General features: G+C 37.1%; 1 protein-coding gene across 4 annotated transcripts in view; it reads right to left on the reverse strand.

The window, feature by feature from the left end:
- PCLO (piccolo presynaptic cytomatrix protein) overlaps positions 1-19,672 on the reverse strand; it is a 391,986-nt gene that overhangs the window by 361,443 nt on the left and 10,871 nt on the right. For all 4 annotated transcript variants that reach the window (XM_035723252.1, XM_035723251.1, XM_035723250.1 and 1 more), the window contains exon 3: positions 2,237-3,640. In XM_035723252.1, the coding sequence (XP_035579145.1) occupies positions 2,237-3,640 (1,404 nt within the window). The remainder of the gene's footprint in view (positions 1-2,236; positions 3,641-19,672) is intronic.

The following is a 19,672-nucleotide window of genomic DNA, read 5'->3' on the forward strand; positions in this document are numbered from 1 at the left end:
CACACATACAAACACAATGTGCCTTTCTTTTCAACTAACTCCTTCTGCCACTCCTCCCAAGTCCTTTGGGGTAATAATACGAGGAATATTTGAACACCAAATCACTCAACCAACATCACTCACTCCTTTGATACCAGGTCAGCCAACGACTTTACCTAAAGGCTGGAGGGCACTTAAGGCCTTCTACTAACTGAAAACTTCACATGGATTAGCACAGTTAAGTTACACCAGGAACATTAGCCAACTTCTTTTGTTACATCAATTTTTCTTCTTCTCTGAAACATCTTTCAAATTCAAATAAATTACCACACAGCAAAATACTCTGAACAGTAACAGTGATCCCAGTGATCATATTTAAAATAGGATTTCGCCTAAACCACCTGAATACTTGAGACCACTTATATTTTCAAACTACTGAAATTTCACACATGGCCTAGGTAATTCTGTGCTTTATTCAAGAAATCTCCTTTCCAAATTAGCACCCCCGACAAAAAAATAAAATTTTACCAACACAAAGAAAACCAAAGATTTTCCTGAAAACTTCATTGTCTTTCTACCCAAGGGCTCTCATTTCATACCTCCAAACACTGAGTGGATTCTCGTAATCACTATGGTCCAAATATATACATATACACATGTACACACACACACACACACACACACACACACACACAAAATCCTCCCTCAACTCTACATTTTTTTTTTAGTGTGCCCAAAATACATTTTAAATGGAGACATTAGGTTTTGCTTTTAGTGATGCAGTTTGTTTTATAACTCTTTAAACTGTACTGTGTTGACACCATCAGCTCCTCATTAAAGGGTACAATTTTTTAAGTCTATGAAATAAATTCAATTGTATTGGTAAAATCAAAATTTTCTGCTTCATGAATACACAACCAAAAGCAACTCTTCTAAATATATGGGAGAAATTTAAGGTTTGCTTTTTGTTTTGCTTTTGTAGTGAATCCAAACCACTGTAAGTAATAATTATAGTGGTTACCCCTCATGACGTGCTGAGGGAAACGAAATTTTATCTGCCTTTAAAATGGATCTCAGCTAACTCTATTCATCACAGATAGGATAAAATTCTGCTTAAGTCTGTAGAAACAATACTTTCACATGATGCTAATTATGTCAAAGCAACCTAATGTCTTTTAAAAGTAAAAAATAAAAAATGTATACAGTCTATTCTTTAAAAAAAATTAAATCAAAAACACACCAAGAATCTCTAAAGCTTCTTCTGTATAATTGCTAAAATCTGTTCAATTTTTCCATTCCAATGAATTACAAAATCAAAGAGAGTGGAATAAAATAATCCTTAAGTATTTCTGATTTCTGTAAAAACAATGAATAATTATTTAAAAATTCAATCCCAAAATGTTTATTAAGCCTCTAAGAAAGCAACAATCATTTAACCCCTCAGTTTCCCAAGATCTAAATATTCTAACAGCCCTAACACATTAGTAATGTTTACATTCATTCTTTAATATCTCTGTTAGGTAGAAATTTGACTGTCTGCATTTTGGTCATTTACATTGTGGGAAAAATGTCTCATCATCCCATTAAAAAAGTTTTTTTTAAAACAAAGTTCCTTGACATCGGTCACTGAAACCCATGTATCTGTTTTTGTTTTTTGTTTTCTTTGCACATTTCTTATTAAAGTATTCTATTATATTTATGGCAGACAATAGCTCAAGGAGAATTATAAGAAGTCTAGACCTAATGAGTCTGAACCACTATTTTCTAGCAGGCAATATTATTGATTTGCACTAAGTTCTTAACAATTTTTGTAAAATAACAGATCTCATGTTATTTATGGATCTGTAAGCAACTAACACTTTCTCTAAGGTAGTGGAGGCAGGAAGGATTGAAGACCATGGGAACGGTAAATTACAACTCTTACTTGCCCTTAGTAAGTGAAAACCATGCAGTACTCCAAAGCTACAGGTCTTTAATTCACAAAGGATTGGGATAATTGTTACTTTAAACTGTCAGCTTATTTCATCTTCTTAATTCTGGTGCATAACCCAGAAAAATATAATTACATGAACTTTTAAAAAGAAATTAAGCCTGTAATAAGTAATTGAACTATGCCATCAATATTGATATGTCTTCTTTACTAGAAATGTTTTTTTGTGTGTTTTGGAGGATGTTTTTGCTCAGAATTTTGGCTACCAAAATAATTCAGAATAAACATGATATACTCACATCCATAAGTAAGATATAAACTGCTTACCTCAGTCAAGTGCGGTGTAGGGTTAAATCCACAGAGATTACACACTTGATTCTTGCATTCAGTACAAGTATTGAAGTTAGGAGGATCCTGAGAACCTACGTTGAGTTCAGTTTTGCAGAGAGGACAGGTCGATTCTGGTTTGGGGGTTTTCTCCAACTTGGGGGGAAGGACAGCCTTCTGAGGCTCCGCTGCTGAAGCTTTGCTATCCTTAACAGGCAGAGGTTTCTTTTCTGTTTCTGTTCTTTTTATGGTTGGAACTTCTTCAGCTTTAGGCTCTAATTTTTCAGCCACTGGAGCTTTTGTTTCTTTTTTCACAGGGATAACCTTTGCAGGTGCTGGTGGCACCTGACCTGTGGATTTGGGTGGCCCCTGAGGAGGTGGCTGTGGAGGAGGAGGGCCTTGTTTTGTTGGGGCCCCAGGCCCACTCTGAGACTGAGACCCAGGCTGGCCTGCTGTGGAGATTAAATTTGATGCTTGGCTGAAGATTGATGCTCCAAACCCAAAGAGTTTTCCAGTCACAGTTTCTTGAGGCGTCGTGGGCTGTGATTTGGGGGCATCAGTAATACTTCCCAGATTCAGACTGAAGCGTCTTGACTGCTCCTGAGGCTTTGGGGGCTGCTGAGACGTGGGGGCAGTTTGGCCAGTGGTAGGTCGTGAGCCTGGGGGCAGAGGTGACCCCTTTGGCATCGGCTTGGCATCTGGCTTAGGACTCATTTTGGTTTGTGCTTTCTTGGGTTCTTCCCTCTTTTGAACTGGATCAACTTGCTTTTGACCTTTGCTCTCTGAACTAGGCCCAGGATGTGAAATAATTTTTGAATCGGATGCAGGTCGGGGTATGACTTTAGAATCGATGGGGGTGACTTTTTCTCCTGTTGGTGGAAAACTCTGTGAGGGTTTGGCAGCGTCTGTTTTTAGAGGAGGGGCTATTCTCTCTTGATCCTCTGACTGTACTTTGGAGCTTGGAATATCAGGTTTTGCTGCTATCGACGATGAAGACACAATATCTGTGGCTGGTTTCACCGTCTTGGGCGGCTTTGGTTTATCCTCAGCCATGGGGACCTTGGCCTGCTCAGACGGGACTGAAGGCTCTTTGGGAGGGGCAGGCTTAGAGGAGGACTCGGCCACAGGAGGCTGCTTGGCTGCCAGTGGGGGAGACCCGTGAATGGTTGGTTGTTTCACTAGTGGTGGGGCCTTCCTAGACTCGGGGGCCTTTGAGATATCCTGTTTGGGTACAGTATCCTTCTTTGGAGAAGTCGGCTGTGGCTGTGGGGATGGTTTGCTCACTGCAGATGCAGGAGTAACGGGGGCAGTCTTCGGTTTGGGCTGAGGGAATGATGGGACTGGAGCCAGATCACCGCCTAGAGCTCTTTTCATCTGACAGTTTAAACAGAGCCACTCTTTTATCTAGAAATAATACGAAATAATGGTCAGAGACACTAACAATGTAAAGACACAAAAACATAATTTTAAAAAGGCATGGTACCATTTGAAGCTATGTGGCTCCTCATTTGAAACATAATATATAGATCCCAAATTATTTACTTAATTTATATTAAAATATTATAATGTTAATTACACTGAAATATAATTAATGAACCTCAGAGAATTAGGCACTCTATACTTTAAGGAAAATTAAAAAAAGAACATAAAGTTGTATTTTTTTCCTAATGTTATTTTTTTTTTAAAGATTTATTTATTTGAGAGAGAGGGAGAATGAGAGAGCACAAGCAGGGGGAGCAGCAGAGGGAGACGGAGAAGCAGACTCCCCGCTGAGCAGGAAGCCCAAAGTGGGGCTCGATCTCAGGACACCGAGATCATGACCTGAGCCAAAAGCAATCACTTAACCAACTGAGCCACCCAGGCGTCCCTAAAATTTTGTTCTTTGCCCCTGATTTACTGAAAGTTTGTACCCTCAGAAATAGGAAACACTGTATCATAAAAAGATGAATTATAACATATTAGATTCTACAAATTACTTACATTAGGTATTTTCTCTATTGATGGCTCATATACAATTTTTAGTTACACAACCCAGGGTACGCCTGTCAGATTATTAACACATTGCTAATTTCTTAAATTAGCAGAGCATTACTTTCCCCTTTGAGGCAACATAATCAAATGAGTGAAAACAAAAACTGCTAACCATAATGGGTTAGAAAGAGAACATTCTCTGTTAAGAAAATAAAGAAAAAAACAATGGCATCTCTTCAAATTATCATAAATAATAGTGTGATTTAACAAAGGAAATATGTTTTCCTCATAATTTCATGAATATACTAGAAAGAGCAATATAAGTAAGCGATACACTTATTCAACTGGCGAGATATGTACAGATGTGAGATATACATCACATAAACACAGGTATAGGAGTAAGTGCATCTGCTCATTTCATCCTGCATCAATATAAAAAGGAGATGCTGAATTTGATACTTATTTTAGAACATAATTTAAAAGCACCTATGTTTAGCATAAGTCAATCAGACAAAGACAATTAACCATATAATTGTCCATATGATATGGACAACTGACCATATGATATGTCCATATGATATGTGGAAAAGGAATCCACAAGGAATAGCACAGAGGATCACAGGGGAAAAGAGGGAAAACTGAATGGGAAGAAATCAGAGAGGGAGACAAACCATGAGAGACTCTTGACTCTGGGAAACAAACCGAGGGTTGTTGAAAGGGAGGTGGGTAGGAGGATGGGGTAACTGGGTGATGGGCATTAAGGAGGGCATGTGATGGGACGAGCACTTGAACACTACATCAAAAACTAATGATGTACCATATGTTGGCTAACTGAGTTTAAATTAAAAAATAAATAAATAAAAATACCTAAGTTTAACATTTACCTTTTTCAATTCCAAAATAATATGAGATTATACAAAATTTTAAATATTTCCAAAGTAATTTAGAACATCAAATTCTATATGATGCAATCTTCTCCACCCAAAACAACCAGTGTTACCAGTTTAGCACTGAGGTTCTAGGTACAGAAGTCTAAGGGTGAAAAACTAAATATGTGGAACAGAGGTACCAGAAAAGTCTTCCACAGTACAAAAGTATGACGTATTAGGCTGGCAAAAAACATGTTCCTTATTTGCAAGCAATTTCCTTTTGAAAAGAAATTGAAGGGGCGCCTGGGTGGCTCAGTTGGTTAAGCGACTGCCTTCGGCTCAGGTCATGATCCGGGAGTCCCCGGATAGAGTCCCGAATCGGGCTCCCTGCTCAGCAGGGAGTCTGCTTCTCCCTCTGACCCTCTTCCCTCTCGTGCTTTCTATCTCTCATTCTCTCTCTCTCAAATAAATAAATAAAATCTTAAAAAAAAAAAGAAATTGAAATAACCTTTCCTAAACTCTTAAAAACTTTTGTCATTTAACAGGGTATACTGTTAAGCTTTTTTAGTAAGAAAGAGAAACTTTATTGAACTATTTTCTTAATCATTAAAATGGTTTTAAAGTAAAAAAGCACACTGAATCATTTAAACTCATGCACTGGTATAAAAGGGCTTATTTTGCAATCTCATGGAAAGCAAACTTTTGTTTGGAGAAGGTTAAAGAGATTGTCAACTCTAACATGTTTTATTTCTGTTTAAAAATGTGAAACCAAGTAAAATTAAAACATTTGTTAAAAATGGGTGGAAAGTACTTGGGTGTTCATTACATTTGCTTTCAGTATGGGGGTTGAGAATCTATGTACTTGTAATATTTTTATCTTTACTTTTCTGTATGTTTGAAGCATTTCACAAAATAACTTTTTATACATATAAATATTTGAATCCCAAAACATAAGCAATTGCTACTTATGCCAGTACCCTGACGAAAGGTGAGCTAAAATGTAAGAAAACTTTCACTCCACTTTACCCCCTTCTTGATGGACAGAAACTCCTCCATAAATACACTTTTACCTACTCAACCATCTCCCCTACTGTCAATGTCACTTCTGCTGTTCTACTGTTCATTTTTTCTCATTTGTCTTTTTCCACAGCCTTAAATGATACCACAACACCTCATAATCATACAGACAAAAAAATATAATTAAAAGCATTATTCTTTACCTATGCTTTGTCACTGATTTTTTTTTCCTGTAAAACATTATGAGATGTGCACCTACATTAACCACATTAAATTATAAACTCCTAGGGTTAGTGACTTGCATTATAGTTAATTGCTCCTAATCTTTTTGACGAGTGTTATAACCAAAGCAGATGCAAAATTCATTCACCTATTCCTTTTTAAATTTTTTTTGTTTTGTTTTTAAGTAAGCTCCACACCCAATATGGGGCTTGAACTCACAACTCAAGCAAGATCAAGTCTCATGTTCCACCAACTGAGCCAGCCAGGCACCCCCATTTCATTACTTTTTTTTTTTTTTTTTAAGATTTATTTATTTGAGAGAGAGAGAGAGAACATGGAGGGGAGGGGCAGAGGAAGAGGGAGAGTGAGAATCTCAAGCAGACTCTCCGCTGAGCACAGAGCCAGATGTAGAACTCAATCTCATGACTCTAAGACCATGACCTGAGCCGAAATCAAGAGTCTGACTCTTAACCAACTGAGCCACCCAGGTACCCGAGCCACCTATTCATTTCTTATTGAAGTATTTATTGAGCAACTTCTACTTGGCACATAGCACTGAAAAAAAGAGACAAAAATCTCCATCCTCCTGGAGACTACATTATAGTAGAAAAGTCAGATAAGAAACAAGTTAACATATAACTTGAAGGTTTTTATAGATATGTAGTAAGTATCTGATGCTACTGTGATGACTACTTTTTTCCTTTCTTCCTGCCTGGAAACTTCCTCCCACCCTCCCCACTGAACACTTTCTTGGATTCATTAGGTTTTATCAGTAAAACTGTAAGTCTCTCTGCAACATGAACTTTGGAGCTTCATGCGTAGCTAGCATGTAGGCTCTTATTCCACTTGGAAACTACTGTAAAATGAGAACACTACCAGAGCATATCAAATGCATAATTAACTGGGAAATACATTCTATATTGCCCTTATTCCAAAATCAAGTATCTCCTTGTACTTTATAAATGTATAGGACTCTTGTTTCCACATAAAGACACAAGGGAGAGTTGGGAAGAGAGGTAGAAAACCCAAGTCACTGCCTCTTCATAGAGGAGAATTCTGCTTTTCTCTTAATACACCCTTTTTTTTTTAACAGACTCCACTGCCCCATCTTTTGTCCTTTTAATGACCACCTTTTCTTCATGTTGATAAACAACACATAAAAGACATTTTGACCCCTCAATGTTCCTCCTCACTGTTAGAACACGGGCTAAAATCATTGTAGCGATCACAATATGAAAAGCTTTTTATCCTCTTAGGATTTTTTTTTTTAGAAAGAGCCTCCTTTTATATTTAATTCTACTGGCCAAATCCATTGAAACTAGAAATGATTTTTATCTCAGTGCTTAAAAATCTAACACTGGGGGCGCCTGGGTGGCTCAGTCATCAAGCAACTGCCTTCGCCTCAGGTCATGATCCCAGGGTCCTGGGATCGAGCCCCACATCGGGCTCCCTGCTCGGCAGGAAGCAGGCTTCTCCCTCTCCCACTCCCCTTGCTCGTGGTCCCTCTCTTGCTGTGTCTCTCTCTGTCAAATAAATAAATAAAATCTTTAAAAAAAAAATGAATACCAAAATTTCTGGGAGCTCTACATAACTAAACGAGAAATTTAGGGGCACCTGGGTGGCTCAGTCATTAAGCTTCTGCCTTCAGCTCAGGTCATGATCCCAGGGTCCTGGGATTGAGCTCCACATCGGGCTCCCTGCTCTGCAGGGAGCCTGCTTCTCCCTCTCCCACTACCCCCGCTTGTGTTGCCTCTCTCGCTGTCTCTCTCTCTGTCAAATAAAACAAAAACAAAATCTTAAAAAAAAAAAATCTACCACTGAAAACAGAAGCATTTCCAATTCCCTGATTCAACTGAAAAACAAAAACAAAAGCAAACTTCCTACACACTGAGAAAATGAAAAAGTCCACGAGCCGCCCCAGCATCAGGAACCACCCTGTCTCCCACAAAGCAAGCAGGGAGAGTAAAGAGTGGTAACAGAGCCTTTGCCCTCTCAGTCATCCGAGTTAGAAATACTGTGGTATCTTCACTGCATTCCCATTTATTCAAGTATGTCTGTGCTGCTTGTGAAAGGTTATTTCCTGTTCATCTTTTCACATTTCTAAAGCCCATGTCCCTCACTTGGCTTCCGTCATTGTCCAGATACTTTACAACCTCACAAAAAGACCCCCCATGTAAAACCACCAACCACAGAAGGGGCTGACTCTAACTTACTTCCCCTCGCACCTCAATGCCTCTCCCAGAATTGTGAAATGAATTTAATCTTTTGCAACGACTTCAAAATACATAATTTTGAAATATAAAATGCTAGTACTTATATCATCCTTCTATTTTCGGGTCTATACCCCCCAAAAGACAGTAAGCAACAAATGGGAAGGACTTCCTGGTAGTAGTCTTTCCACTGACGCCCTGGGGTCTAACGAACACTTTAAGCATGAGAGAGGCCCACAGTTTTTGAGCTGGTTTGAATTAAATAAATTAACTGAAAATGTTTGTGCTCTTCAAACTACAGCTTTCCTGGGTTCACTCTGCTAATTCCCACTGTTTACACAGTTTGTAGGACATGCTGCTGCCTTCATTTTCTGGTTGCATGCCATGGACAACCTATCGCCATTTTGAGTCAAACCCAGAGAGTCCCTCATAATCACCTTACCTGCTAACCATACATATCTTCCCCGCCTTGAGGCAGTAACTGCCTTGTTTCACTTCCAAGATTAAACACTTATTTCTAAGTCTGAGCAGAAATGAACCTGAATTTATTACCATCACTGCCTCAGATACTTCCTTCCAGTTCCATTTGGTACCCATGTCTGTAATACAGTTGGTTCTCCTATTTCTACATGATTGGGTCTTCATTCCACCGTAGCCATGAACGAGGATCTCAGAAGATTTTAGTCCTTATTACTTCCTCCCCATACCACAAAGGTCAAACAATATCCAAGGCCAAGGTGGACTCACAGAAGAAGGCTTCTACCAATATTTTGTAAACAATTTCCCATAACTAGCACTTATCGGGGCACCTGGGTAGGTCAGTTGGTTAAGCACCTACCTTCGACTCAGGTCATGATCCCAGTGTCCTGGGATTGAGCGCTGTGTCGGCCTCCCTGCTCAGTGGGGAGTCTGCTTCTCCCTCTGCCTCTGCTCCCTACCCCCTGCTCATGCGCTCTATCCTCTCACTCTCATGTGTACACGTACTACTCTCTCTCCCAAATAAGGAAAAATCTTAAAAAAAATAATAATAACTAGCACTTATTCCCTAACATTACACTATAATCATCCATATCCACCTGATAAATGATGGGGAAAATTCAAGAAAGAATACCAGGGAATCTCACAACTATATCAATGTGTCCAGGAAGAAGTCTTATCTTCAACATATAAACATTAAAATGAAAGAATCCAACTTTATTAGAAAAATATGTCATGCTTCCCTATTCCTAAATTCTAGAGTTGATGTAACAAAAGGAAAAATCATCATCTTTTGCTTTCCCCACCCATAGCCTTACTTACAGAGAGTGCCTAAATGGAACTCAAGGTCTGGAGACACAACTGTTTAATGAGCTACTGTAATTCAATGAGTTCTTTGGAAAGGAACAAAAGAAACACATAAAGTTGTTCATTCACTCTTCTAAGTTGATATGCTACACAAACGGGATAAGACACTGGTTAGCCAGGATTTCTGCTCATTCTCCGGTCACTATGTATTCTAAGGCAGACCTATAATATAATTACTATAACACACCTCCCTGGTTAATCCAATCCTCTGGATTCCATTATGCTGGACCTTTGTTATTTATCCGAGCTGTGACATACAGTAATACAAATTCATTGGCTAAGGACTTTGATGGATAATCATGAATGTATCATTCAGATGTCTCAAAGGTACCACTCAAGGTTGTGAGCTTCACACAGAGTTTCAATTAATGTTGCCACTGTCAAAAAAAGTTACCCAAACTTTTGATTGATTACTACTGATCACTAAAAAATTATATTCTGAATTTTAAGAGTGTGTCTTCAGTAATAATTTAAGATAATTAACTCGACACATCTAAGCATTGAGGTGAGTTGGCAAATGTTAGGGTTCTAGAATTAAAGCATATTCTTGCTCACAACTGTTATTCAGCTTCAAAACAGAATGGAAATTTCTCAAAAAAAAAAAAAAAAAAAAAAAAAAGTCCAGAAGGCCTAATGACTATAATCCACCCTTCAGTGCACTCCAAACTAGAAATTTTTAAACACAAAATCTACATAAGATTTATAATGGAATCTCTGCTCAACACAGCATAGTACTTGGAATAATGGAACATCAAAAGAATAACACAGTGTTCGGAATTTATATTTGCTGGTGTTCATACCATTCACATTAGCTGCTGAATAAATTTTCTTCAGTCATGCTTTCATCCCGCCCATCCCTACACAATAAAGCCTGTTGGGTTCTTACTTCTGAAAGCAAAACAACTAAACTTTTCTGCAAACCGTGACATCTACAGGCCCCATTTACTTCATCATGGCAGCACCCTCATTCTCCCATACGTGAGTCACAAGGCACAGCCCATTGTGTATTCCTCCTCCATTTACCAGAATGCTACCCATCTTTGGGGTCCACATTGAATTTCCTCCTTTACCGCTTCACATTTCCAGGTCTGCCGCTTCCTAACTCTTCCTAGCAGTTTGAACCACAACATGACTCAGACATTGCTTTAAATTCTTTTCTAATTATTTCTTCTTCCCTCCTCTCCTCACATGGACTCAAAAGCAACACCGACTTCTCATGAATTATTCTGAACTTTTGTCCTATTTTTCGTCAAATTATCTTCAAATATTTACGGAATATGTTTTTAAATGTTATATTATTTATATTATTTTGAATGTCACAGAAAATATAATTACATAGCATACATTACATAATCACATAATGTATCATATTACAAAGAGGACACCAAGCTATCGCCTGAAAACAGACTGTTTTCTGCTCTTCAAGGATGGCCCAAGCCACATGACCTCCTCCACAGAGGCAACTACTCACTGACAGCAGTCTGGCTGCAGATGGCTCACTGTAGTCGACATCTTTAGCTATGCATATTAATGCACAATTTATTTTGGCTAAAAACAGGACATTAGCATTTCTCAGGACTGTGATGACATGCTTAGCAACTGGGTGCAACAGTTTTATTTTAAACAATCCATCCAGAAGTTGGATGGATATATCTCTCTGAAAGTGTGTGGATTATAATTTCTGCTGCATATTTCGGCAACCATTAACAAATCTCGTGAAACATACACTGAACTTTTTCCTTCCTAAAGTGTAACGATGTTTACCAAATACTGGCAATAACATGTGTAAATCCTCAAAAAATAGGATCAAATGATAAAAGCATAGTTTAATGTTTGTCAATGCAGTCCAAAACCAGAAAACCACTTTCGCCAAAGCAGAATTAAAAAAAGATTACTATACATACACACACATGAAAATATATTTGTACTCTATTACAGCCACACACAGAGAGGAGGATCCCAAATCAGTAAGCTTAACTTAGATACACTATGCATTAACACTTCTGAGCTGCTTCTCATACGGCGAATTCCAAATTTGATGCCTTGAATGTTAACACCACACCTTGAGCTATCACACAATTTTGTAGCCTGCGATCCAAGAGTTCCAATTAGGCTGTGTATGCAAAGAGCTTATTGAACTGTCCTCTATTTTTCATTTAAAAATTGAAGAAATAAATTCCATTAGTGAAAAGATACAAGGGTCACCTAAACTTTGTGAACTCATTATGTAGGCTGAAAGCTATGTATCTTTAATTCAATCAGATGCTAACTAGAATTAAGATAATCACTTGTATGTTGAATTGGAAAGGAAAAAAAATGCTTTTTAAAAAAATATATGACATGCTTAAAGTATATTAAATCTAGTATAAAAACAAAATTGCATGAGGATTTTAGCCACTTTTAGCTTTCTATGAATGGAAACCACTTAAAATTTATTCAAATTTTATATAGTTATATATATGCCCATTTCCAAGAATGTCTTTAAGGACAATTGGATTTTAAAATTACATTTACTCAACTTTACATTATTTTCAATTTTTTTCATAGCTCCTATCCACATTTTTCATTATCCTGTATTTCCTTCTGATCATTTTTTTAAACGTTCCTCTGTCAAGTTTAAAAACACATAAATCCACATATTGAAATTTTTCCCAATTTTTACAGAATTCCCAATCACATGTTCACATAATAAAGCCTGTCACTGACTTCTTTTGTTTTACATAAACAGAAATCTGTTCCTAAAAAGTTGTTCCACGAATTCTACTGAAAATTCTGACTTTACCGAACAAATGATAGAAATGCCATATTTCTATCCAATGTTTTACAATTGATTTTTTAAATCTTTATTTTTGATTAGAGGAAAAAAAAGTGGTTTGTTGTTTTATATTCAGGTGAGTCCAGGTCTCTCTCTATAAAATTTATTATATTCTATTTTACAAACAAAATTCTATCTTCATTTGCTAAATTACTGCCTCTCCTCTTGGACTGAGTTCTGTTCCTGACAGTGAACAAAATTATCAACTTCATCGTCTGTATTTTCAAAATCTAACACAGTGGCTAGCTCAAAGTAGGAGCTCACAGTTTTCCTAAAGAACAAAAAAGAATTCAGCAACATAAAACTCTGGTTTCAGCAAGTGATTAGGAAGGTATAAAAGCAGTGTTCTTGGACCTCGGTTTTGTTTACGCTAAGTTCCAAAAATAAAATAAAAAGTTAATTTTTTTAACTTTATAAGAATATGTAAAATTTATACACACACACACACACATACACACACACTTTCTTTAACCTAGAAATTTAAGAAATGGTCTATTTAAAGGCAACATGGTCTCCTATAAAAAAAAAAAAGATGCTGAATTTGGGGTCAGCAGATCCAGTTTCCTGTATGAGATTCACTGCTAAGTAATTTTGTGACCATGCAAGTCACCTAAAGTCCCTAACTTCAGTTTTCTCATTGACAAATGGAGTTAACAATGATGGCACTATCCTTATTTGCCTATCATAATTTTTATGAAGATTACTAATAATGTTATCTACTACTTTCAGTTTCAAAGCATTTCCACTTATATTGACAAATGTGATTTTGACTTTAGGAAGAGTTTTATATCATAAATAAGAAAACTAAATATTCAGAAAAAAAGAACGACCTGACCAAATCACAAGTAAGTAGCTGAGCTAGGGCTGGTATCCACATTGTCCAAATCTAAAATCACACATTGTTTCCACTTTTCCAAAAAGCCATCTGATGATTAATTTACAAAGAAACATTTAAGATTTCAAATTGCTTTACAATATGAATTCTGATTTCTTTACTCTCTGTATTACTCATCTTCAAAATGTGGATACCCCCTTATTAAAAGAGCATTAAATGGCAAAATGCATATAGAGGGCCTAGTGAACAGTCTGAAACACATAGTGTTCAAACTATGAACTCTCCTTTCTGTAACGGAAAATCAATCTCCTTTTTACTGAAGAAAAAGGCAAGAAACTGTAGAAAAGTTGTTGCTTCCTTATCAAAGATGACTAGAACTACTTCAAAGTAAATTCACAGGAATATCAGCAAGAGTATACATATGTGAGGGGTAGAGCTAGGACTACACCCCAGATCTGATGCCTTACTGATGCACTTGATATCAGCATTTTTAAGGAAAATAATTACAAACTTCGAATAGATTAATTACATTTTTGTCTTCAATGGATTATCTTTGAAATATTTGTAAGTAAGAGCTTACCTTTATCTAAGCTAATTAAGATATGGAATAGGAGTGTTAGATATGTTTTCTCAAGGGATGTGAACAATGAGCACATTAACCCATCACTGTATTAAGTTTACTGATCCAGCAAATGATTTTGTTCAGGTGTAGGTATCTGCTTTCACAGCAGAACATCTGTTCTTACCGAGCTATGTAGATCATCATACCGGTTGCAATAATATGTAACAAGAGCCTTAGTAGATATTCTAAAAGCTGGATGTGCAGAAAGACACCTGAAACATCTAGTCATTTAAAAGCTGAAAGTGAAAAAAAAAAAAAAAAAAAGGCTTTGGTTCTAATGACTAAACTTATGGGTAGAGTATGAGCAATATATATTTTATACAGGGAACATCTAAGTCATGAGAAAAATGTTGCAAACTGGATCTTGTTGAAAACAAGAGCTAAATAAATATGGTGTTTGTAAACATATTAAAATAACATAGATTTTTTAAATGATTAATTGGGTATTGCCATTCCTTCAAATTCATTTGAAAACTGTTTTAAAGGAAGATAAAATTACTTTTTATAGTCAGGGTATTCTTGTTTTAAATACTGTTATTGATACCATATGGATTATTGGAGAAGAGAAAAAAAAATCCTTTATCTTTAGAATATAAGAACCTCATACTTAGAATCAAGGGAATGTATTCCTCTTCACTGGACTCATATAAAAACAGTGTCAGTTAAAGCACACATGACTGTGATAAAGGATGTATTAAAAACTAACCAAATTTGCCATCATAGGCATAAAGGCATTTCAAATCATCATCGTTATTTAGAAACCAAAATTCTCGTAATTTCAACCAGTAGAATGCCAGGTAGAAGGCTGAAGGTGACAAATCAACAATCTAAATTCTTTATCCATTCTGTCACATCATATAATTGTTCAACCAATCATTTGATGAGTGAGGATTTTTTAAATTACTCAAATGTTAATTATAACGTGAATTTACAAGCTTAAAAAAATAGTACAAAAAGGTATATTAAAAGTAAAATCTTCTCTCTCTGCTACCAAGCTTTACTCTTCACAATCAATCAGTGTTAAGTTATGCTTTGAGTTTTTCTAGTCGTTGCCATTACAGTACCAAGTTTCAATTTATAAATTTAAAACATCATGCATTTTCACCTTGCTATAAAAGCTAGTTTTTCAAGACAACCTTACATTAGCACTACTTTAGGACTGTCTTCAGCAATATCCAAGAAATTATATTTAATGCATTAATTATACATCTTAACACGCATTAAGATATAACTTTTTCAGCTTGATTTCTGTACCATTTAATATCATCTCCCATTCCACCATGGTTATGCAATCACATTTTGGAAAGCACTGATTTAATGTCTTTCTAGTTTTCTTCATTTCTGGGCCAGAGTCAGCTATTCCATCCCATTCTTTTTATTTTCCATTTAAATAGAAGAACCTCCTCCAGTGACTGTGATATATGTATAGATATATACACATGTGCATATACAGAGAGAGAAGTGATAACTTGTATGCACACTTTCATTCTTAAGCTGCCCTCACACTCTCTCCTGCTATCTTGCGTGGGCACAGAATTCATCTTATCATCGTATCTGGGTATTTAAAGAAATCACTCCCTAACTCCTGTCTTCTGTGTTGATAATGAGCATGGTAGCTGTTTGATTTCTCATCTCTTTGTAAATGATACCACTATTCTCTATGGAAGCCTTTCAGGTTCTCTCTTCATCTTTGGAAATCTGGTATTTCCTCAAGATGTACCTATCAGTCATTTTATTCATCTTGCATGGCCAGTGGTAGGCCTGTAACAATCTGAAGAGCTTACCTCCATCATTTGGGTTCTTTCTTTCTGGAACTCCTATTAGGGCTCTTAGGTACACTCTTCATGATTTTTATAATTCTCTTAGAGCCCCAGAGCTCCCGGAATTATAAATAACCACTTCCCCAAAATGTTTACAACTTTATGGGCAGTCATCCAGAAAGAGCCCCCACACGGGAAATAAAATACCCATTCCCCAGCCTCCACATCACTATAGGAAGTAATGAAGAGGAAAATCTCAGAATTCTACACATTTCTGGGTGCATCCCCATGCTTTCCTTCCTTAACTACTCCCAAACCCAAGCTTTAGTTAGGACTATATACACAAATTAGACTTTTAGTCACGATTAAAAATTCCAGATTCCCAAGTTATCCATCAATTCCCAGACTCTAATCCTTCAATGGGAGGGAACTCCACCATTAGACCCCCTCCCCTCATGGTCCATGCTCTGACCTTCTGCTGCTTCATTTCTCTCCATAACATTTATTACCAGCTATCACACTATATGTTTTATTTGTCACTCTTACTAGAATACGCTTTCTAGGAGGGGAGAATTTCTGTCTACTTTGTTCACTCTTAATATGCCCAGAGTCTAGAACGGTGCCTGAAACACAGTTTCAGTGCTAAGTAGCTGAATAATTTTTAATTGTCTTAATTCAGTTCTACAATCTGGAAAAATCCTGGGTCTCTTCCAGACCATCAAGTGGACCCACTGGAATTTGAATGTGGTCATTACTTATGAAATATCCCCTTAAATTTTATTTCTCAAGAGTAAGAAAAAAACTTGTAAGTTCCTTATATTTCCTGAATGAACTCTTTCCTGTGAGGTCAGGTGTTTTTGTTGTTTCGTTTTTCACTAGTTCACCTAGGTCCTTCGTGTGGTATTATTGCTAAAATTTCAAGCTAGTTCTTCAAACCAGTCATTTGCGGAGAATGTCTCCATTATTTACTAGGTTATCAAAAGAGGTTTCTCTGTGTTTGTGGAACATTCTGCTTCCCCATTAGTCTCTCCTTTGAATGGGAAAACGGGATGGCAGAGGGTCAGTGTCCAAGTAAGGACAGCTTTATAGGACAGTAGGGATCAGGGCAGTTGACTTACAGATGAATAATGTTTTGTTTGTTTTTTCCTTTAAATCACTCTCTTGTGTGAGAAGGGCATTACTTCTAATCCTCCTCCAAAGACCCTAGTTTTCTCATGAGGGGCCATTAGGCATCTCATCCCTTCATTTGGAGAATGCTCTGGCTTTGGCTAGAGGGAAGGAAAAATAAAGCCTCTCCCTAACCCACTGTCTTCCCACTGGAGATTAGGAAAGAGTCCACTGGCTGTATTTGTTCCTACTGCAGTTCTTTAATTTGTTGTCTGATCACTACCCACAACCCATGACTGCTTTCTTTATTTGTTCATTCCTAGCTTAGAGCTCAAAGAGACTCCCTGAGGAAGCCACTTGTACAGTGGTTTCCTTGGCTCTTTTTCTGTCATCTTTTTCCCATTTTCTTTCTACCTTCTAGGAATTCAACATGCCAACTTAGAGACTACTGGTGGTCTTTCCCATTTTCTGGAACCACTATACGTTCAATCTTTTAAGCAGTGGGACTTAGAGAGCAGAGGTACCCTTACTCTGCCCAGTCTTCCCTTTCTTTTTTTTATGTTATGTTAATGTTGCAGTCTTTGCTTAGAGGTGCAAGACATTTGTGCTACATCAGCAAGCAACTAAAAAGAGAATGTTCCCTTTTCTAAACATTCTTCCAGCTACTCCACCATCAGGAAGGTTTTAACTGATTTTCTTTCTCCACAGGTTCCAGCCTCCTGACATCGGGCACATGTGCTACATCAGCAAGCAACTAAAAAGAGAATGTTCCCTTTTCTAAACATTCTTCCAGCTACTCCACCATCAGGAAGGTTTTAACTGATTTTCTTTCTCCACAGGTTCCAGCCTCCTGACATCGGGCACAGCTCTACCCTCATCATCAGTTCTTCTTAACAGATTCTCTCCACTGGTTTCCCTCACCGGAAATGGAACACACAGCAGGCCCAACCACCTAAAAGAGGTGTCCAGTTAGGCCATTTTGCCGACCTGAAGAATTTCTTTCTGTTTTGTTTTTTTAATAAGTGGAGAGAGTTTATATGCAAGTCTAGGTGTGTTTGTTTTTTGGGTTTTTTGTTTTTTTGTTTTTTTTTTAGCTCCTGAAATATGGCCATGTTTTTGTTAAATAAATATCTGGTATCAGCCAAGAGACTGATTGACATATAAGCCATCATGATCAAAAATAATATGACCAAAAAAAAAAAAAAAACCCCACAAAACATCTTAAATCCACTTTCATCACTGGCATTTGGTTCATTATCAACATTACATAATTTGGTAAAAGCCAGGAGAATTATTCGACTTTAGGGACAAGTCTTTAAATCTCTCCCTAAATCTTGCTCCAGGCTATACATCAAAAGAGATGAAGTAAATCAGCAACAAAAACAACAACAAAAAACGCTTTAGTTGCTATTTAGAAAGCAAATGTTCAGTTTCTGTGTCAAAAAGCAAGCCCAAAGAGAGAACCTGCATTGTTGAGATTTATTCTGTTAATGGACTGGCAAGAAGGGATAGCTATAAACTCCTCTTGGCATCAAAAGTCTAGGCTTAGAGCCAGTAGATTCTTAAGGTTTATTTGGAACAGCACACATCTTGACAGCCAGCAGAGTGGACGGTTTAAATACCGTCCTCTTCACACAGATATTTGAATTGTGTAAGGGGGTGTGTGTGTGTGTGTGTGTGGCGGGCAGGGGTAGGAGAAGCTGACAAATTTAGTTAAGGAAGTAAAAATCCCCTTCCCTAAAGCTTGTGTCTGAATCATGAAACCTCTCCAATCGTCCATCCCCTGATTGGTACTCATTAAGAGCCAGGATATTCTTAAGCAAATATAGTCATAATTCTGATATGTTGGTAACAAAAAATATCAGAGAAATCCTCCTAGTCTTTTCAAGAACTGATATAAGAGAGCAGTATTCTATTTAACCCAAAGACTACGAAAGTAACAGTATTGAGTTACTTGCATATAAACATCAAACTTGCAAATAAATCCATGTAAATTAAAGCACTAAAGAACGTCCCGCCCTCTGTCTCTGTCCTGCATAGAAGCACTGTTCACTCAATCTGAATATCTGAGGACAATCAGACCCAGAGTGTTACATCCTCTCCAGAAGATGCAGAGAAGTTCACTTCCTCATGGATATATAGCAGAGTTCAGAAGTGGTGATTATTCCCAAAATTTCATCTGTCTTATCTCTTGAAACAGAAGCTCTCAGCCTCTATACAGAGCTCAATTTCCCAATTCTGTCCCCCTGATAATTCAGGAGTGAGGAACTGGCCATTGGTGCACAGGAATAGGGAAGGTGCGTTCTTACCAGAACTCAGATGACATTTTTACTTATGGGGAAAAAAAAAAGTTAAAAGTAATATTATTAATACTACAAATCAAATGGCTCTTGATCGCTACCTCAGAATCCAACAACTTATGATAATCTATCTGTATTAAAAAAAAAAATTTGAGAATAAACTTTAAAAGTTAAATCTTACCCACGTTGCATTATATTGCAATTTAAAAAGCATTTACTATATTTAAAAATACCTTCTCATGCAAATGTTCAGAGAATCCCAATAACCCAATGTGTTTGGCAGAGAATACATTATTATATTCATATTTCAAATGGCATCCTTCCTACAGAAAGTTTAAACGACTAACCCAAGTTCATCTCATAA

Source organism: Zalophus californianus, chromosome 12, assembly GCF_009762305.2.
Source record: "Zalophus californianus isolate mZalCal1 chromosome 12, mZalCal1.pri.v2, whole genome shotgun sequence".
Taxonomy (NCBI): Eukaryota; Metazoa; Chordata; class Mammalia; order Carnivora; family Otariidae; genus Zalophus; species Zalophus californianus.